Source organism: Monopterus albus, unplaced genomic scaffold, assembly GCF_001952655.1.
Source record: "Monopterus albus unplaced genomic scaffold, M_albus_1.0 scaffold91.1, whole genome shotgun sequence".
NCBI lineage: Eukaryota > Metazoa > Chordata > Actinopteri > Synbranchiformes > Synbranchidae > Monopterus > Monopterus albus.
The window spans coordinates 778,355-783,707 of NW_018127971.1; the positions used below are offsets into that span (position 1 = coordinate 778,355).

Sequence of the window (5,353 nt, forward strand, 5' to 3'; positions counted from 1 at the left end):
GCGCACCCTTAGAGATAAGGTGAGGAGCTCAGAGTACAACCGCTGCTCCTCCACATCGAGAGGAGCCAGCTGAGGTGGCTCGGGCATCTGTTTCGGATGCCTCCTGGGCGCCTTCCTAGGGAGGTGTTCCGGGCATGTCCCACCGGGAGGAGGCCCTGGGGAAGACCCAGGACACGCTGGAGGGACTATGTCTCTCGGCTGGCCTGGGGACGCCTCCGCATTCCCCCGGAGGTGCCGTATTTCAATACCGCTATTGTGTTATGTTTATCATGTATCTTACTTAGGTGTGATAAAGGTTCTGGGATAACCTTTTTCATAACTGATGGATTTGTGAGTCTAATGCATCTGATGAGAGAAAAATTTGGTTTTGTGCATGAAAAACAAAACTGAAGGATATTAAATTTACACTGGTATCACTGGTGTGCAATGGACTGGCGACCTGTCCAGGGTGTACCCCGCCTCTCGCCCGCAGTTGGCTGGGATTGGCTCCAGCCCCCCGTGACCCCGTTTGGGACTAAGCGGTTTAGAAAATGGATGGATGGATGGATGGATGGTATCACTGGTAATATTATTTGAATGATACCAAGCCCACTTTTTTGGACAAATTAATTAATTAAAAAGTCAGTCTAGGTGCTCACCCAAGCTGGTCGTGGCTGTGTCCCTCTTGGAGGACTGGCTTGGAGTAGGCCTTTTCTGGGGCTCGTCACTGAACCCACTTCCCTCTGGTCTCTTCGCCCGACCTGCTTTCAGTTTCTCCTCCACTTTAGACATACCTGCAACGCATGCACACACACACACACAGTCATGGTAATAATTAATACTACTGATTGAAGTCAAGGTAATCCATACAAGAGGGACAGGTGGAGGACAATGCTGAACAAGGGAAATGCTAAAAAAAAGGGAAAGCTGATACTGAGTATAAAAAAAGGAAAAAACTGAGGTGAGAAAGAGATAGAAAATATGAAGAAGAGGTTGTTTTGAGTTCTGTCACAGTGACAGGGAGACTGGATAAGAGCGGTGAGCCCTGCAAACTGTTGATGAATTGTTTGATAAGTGACAAGTAGTTTACAATCTTGTTTATGCTATGAGTCAGTGAACATTTTGAATGAAATAGAATGTGAGAGAGACTGGAAAAGCTCCTTGTATGTGATGTATGCTTGGTGTGTGAGTCACTGATTCAGTTAACTGCATAACACCTCTACAGTTGCCACATCAGTACAGTTATAAAGTACCATTGATACCGTTGATCAGTAGCAGTAAGGAGTGCTCATAATTACTCACATAACCACCCGCACGATTTATTAAAGTTGTTTTGAATGACCCAGAATCCCCATCCCCTATCTTCCAGCAGTGGTACATTTGTCTTCCCAAGGTTTCTATTATTCACTGAAACACCACAGGACTCCGGTGCCCTGTTGTATTGTCAGTAATCAGTGATGAATCAGCCAGCACGTCATAACAATCTCTTCTTCATAAATTCTTTTGTTCACTTATTATTACACCCCCAAGAGGGTTTTGCACAAAGTTGTCTAATTGTTATGGGCAACTTTTCAAAAACCATTGTTTACTCTCAACAGCAGGGTGAAGTGAGAGAAACTTCAGTACCTACCTTTCAAACCAAATGTTCCAGATATAGAAGGCTGCTCGCCAGTGAATTTCTTAGGGGTTTTCTGTTTCCGTCCTAGCGCAAGAGAATAAACAAAGCAAGGAATGGTTAAACACATACAGTGCAAGCACATACTGTAATGAGAATGTGGAGTCCATTTCAAAAGCTACGCTGTGATCTTACTGTGCCTCATTCGCTCTGGATCTTCATCAGGGAAAGAAGGAGGAAGGCTGCCCCCCTCACTTTCACTGCCCCCCGCATCAGATGATGTGCTCTGTGACTGCGCCTGCTGAGACTGAGGCTGGATTGACTGAGACTGGTGAAGCTGCTGTGAATGCTGACTGTGGCTGTGTGGTCTCCTGTCACTCTTCTGGTGGGCCAGCTCCCCGTTCTGAGAGGGCATGGACACCTCGTGGGTCTTTTTCACTTTGAAGAACACCGGAGAGGGGGGACTGTTCTCCATGGGCCTGAATTGACAGTTTTGGGCAGTCAGCATTATGATGTTACTAACACCATTATGTGGGTCAGTGTGGGTGGGAATTTGAGCTCTAAATCCCAGTCACCTTTTCTTGGTGTTGGACTTGACAGGAGACTTTTGAAGTTTAGGCTGCTGGTCCTTGGGCTCCATACTAACCCTGTCTGGGTGGTTCCACAGCTTGTGCTTCTGCAGGCGGACCTTTGTGGCGAATACTGCCTCACAGTAGGGACAGCCATGACTCAGTTTCTCTGTTACCGTGGCCTGAAACACAGAATGGAGGGGAGTGGATTTAGAGTGAGCTTCCGCCCCACACAAAATCAGATGATAGTTGGTAGCTGCTACTGGGATTCTTCACTTGACTAATCACATGTGCTTGAAAAAGCCAGACTAGTCGCTCAAGTATGATGAGTAATTATGAAATATTTGAAGTTACAACAATAGAAATTCTCTGAAAGTTTAAACTGATTCGAGCTAACTTCATAGATCATTTATCACTGACTATTGTGGGCCTTTATTTGACAGTTTCCCTAAAGTTTACTCTGGAAAATAAAGTAGAAATAGCCGCATTGTGGGAGAGAGCAGAGGTTAGTGACTCACCCCCTGGCAGCGTTGATAGTGGTACTTGACGCCATAGATGCTGGGAAACTCTAACCAGCAGCCTGAACACGGACACTTAACCCTGGAGCGACGCTTAAACTCTTCCTTCCATTGTACTATCATATGGGCCTGCTCAGGGGGGAGGAATAAAGAGTTGAATGCATGCAAGGATTATCGCTGTACCCACTGTATACTGTGCATATTCATGGGGAGCTGCCTACTCTGTGCAGTAAAAATGGAGCCCACTTCAAACACCCACTCAGTTCAAAGAGAGATACTCACAGGGATGCTTCTCAGTTCCTGCACTTCTGCTTTAGGACGACCTTTCCTCTTCCCCTCTGCTGGCTCATCACACACCACACCTGGCAAAACAAGGCAGAAGACCATTCGTGAGTTAACAGAGTACGGCCAGTGCTTTGTGTTAATGGAATAGAACATTTAAATATGAAGAGAACACTAGTTACTTTCAAACCTGCTATTTTATAGATCTATCTAGATTCTAGGTATTGTCATTCCACTGAGGTGCACACATGCCCAACTTCAGTAAAATGCCTTTTGAAACCTCACAAGTGTCTGAACCTTATCACATATTCAAACTAAATAAGCACAGGTGTGATCCAGTTCATGTGTCTGCTAGAGGGAGACAGAGAGAGGGCATTGTGGGTAAAGGTCCTCTGTTAAGCCCAACAGATGACCTGTAAATCACTAGTGCCAGTGTGGACCTCTGACACAGCACGCAGCAGACCAACTGCCTCAGCCCTCTCTGCACTCTCTGCCACTCCCTCCCTCCATTTCCAATAATGTCACTTTCCTCTCTTTCTACCCCTTGTCTAGCTTTCTCACCGTGCTTCCCTTTCACTTCCCACACCCTTCCTGATCTTTTGCTACTTGAACTTAAGAGGACAGGCAGTGACTGGCTCATTACTTTTTTTGCTACAGTTAGACCTCTGCACTGTCTCTGCACTCTTTTCCCTCTATGCCCTGCTACTCGAAAATGAAAATGAGTGTATGCATGTGTGTGCATGGGGGGGGGTGGAAGAGAGGAGAGCAGAGGATGCTGAACAAGAGAAGAATGATTTGCAAGGGGCAAAGGGAAGGGAAGAGAGGAGAGCAGAGTACGCTGAACAAGAGAAGAAAAAATTGCAGAGGTGAAAGTCTTCTTTCTCTGACCAAGCAGAATACTGAATGACAGAGCTGCAGGTACAGTAGGAGCTAAGGCTATACTTTGCTCTTCAGAATTATACATCTTTACATGTGCTCCCAACTCCCCTGCACTGATCTGCTACAACCAGATAGTGGCAGCAGAAACAAAGCAAGCAGGAGACAGATATGCTGCAAGAACCCATTTGGTCACATCAGATATAAGAAATGTCAAAAGGCAACAGCTTAAAGCAGAGACCTTCAAGTAGACGTATGCTGTGAAGTGGAATGCAGCAGTGGTCTTACACAGAGTCTCTTTTCATTTCCCCATGCTGAGGAACCTGTCACTGTGTCTGCCATCTGCTTTCTTCTCAAAGAACCACATTGACAGGCAGTGACAGGATGTACACATGACTAGTGCATCCCATTTGTGCTGGGTCCCAAAGTGGATCACAGCAGTGTGTGCCTACCAGGATTACCAAAACGGTTGGAGGAATTCTTATCAAATAAATTACCTGACTTCATGCAAAAACAGGTCATGCTGGAAAAAAAAACACAGCAAAAAACATATTTCTGTCAGTGGAGAAACACTCCAAGTTTAACGTGACCTCACCTTCTCCTTCCATCTCCTCTTTTGGCTTTTTATTCACTAGTACAGACACAAACACAAGCAGACAGATTATATGTAATCTTTTACTTCAGGCTCACAGTAATAAGGTAGAAAGAAAACAAGGTGAGACTGAATAACACTGAATAAGAAGTAGCACAGCATTACTAGCTGTGTTTGGGAATAGTTCATGACACAAGGTGTAAACACACATGTAAAAACACACACAAACAAATACACAAAACCATTACCACGGTGTGTGAGTGTGATTTGTGTGCATGGATATGAGTTAATATTCTCTAGGCGACAGAGCATTTCTCTATTAGCTGTCTGGGTAGCAGCTGGAGAGGTGCAGGCAGCAGTGCAGCTCTTGTGCTGAGGAGGAAATTGAGCATGCATTCTAATTCCTGTCTTAGAAAATAAAGGTCTTGTAAAAGTAAGGCATAATTAATTAATTCTGCTTGGGAAAGATATGTTCTTGTTGCTATGGGAATAAGATCTACTTGTCTTAGTTACCACTACCAGTGGCCTCATCCAGCAAGCAGAACAATTAGGCTCACATGCAGTAGGCTAATAGGCATTGTTAGGTATTTTTAGTCAGATAGATATTGGATAGATACTTTATGTATTAGAAATGTTTAGTGGAGATAGGATGTCTAGTTAGACTGTTAAATGCTTAGGCATGCTTATGAGTTTCTACAGGGTACATCTGGTCAAGGATAACTAGAGAGAAGAGTTGATGACTGTCAGCAGACAGGGTGTTTAATATTATTATTACGACGTGTATAACTGTAGCCTTAGCCACAATATGTTCTTATGTTTAAGTCACGACATGTACTAGAGGTCGTGAGAATGTTTTTAGCTACACACCACTTAACCAACAGACACACACATTCACACGTTGATTTGCTTCATGTTTTGACTA

The 5,353-nt window shown here is 44.5% G+C and overlaps 1 protein-coding gene across 4 annotated transcripts in view; it reads right to left on the reverse strand.

The window, feature by feature from the left end:
- Positions 1–5,353, reverse strand: part of znf512b (zinc finger protein 512B) — a 32,248-nt gene that overhangs the window by 14,027 nt on the left and 12,868 nt on the right. For 3 of the 4 annotated variants that reach the window (XM_020608098.1, XM_020608097.1, XM_020608099.1), the window contains exons 3-8: positions 2,964–3,043; positions 2,682–2,810; positions 2,170–2,345; positions 1,790–2,073; positions 1,610–1,681; positions 639–773 (exon numbers count right to left, since the gene is read on the reverse strand). In XM_020608098.1, coding sequence (XP_020463754.1) covers positions 639–773; positions 1,610–1,681; positions 1,790–2,073; positions 2,170–2,345; positions 2,682–2,810; positions 2,964–3,043 — 876 coding nt within the window. The remainder of the gene's footprint in view (positions 1–638; positions 774–1,609; positions 1,682–1,789; positions 2,074–2,169; positions 2,346–2,681; positions 2,811–2,963; positions 3,044–5,353) is intronic. The other variant, XM_020608100.1, reaches the window with a different exon arrangement.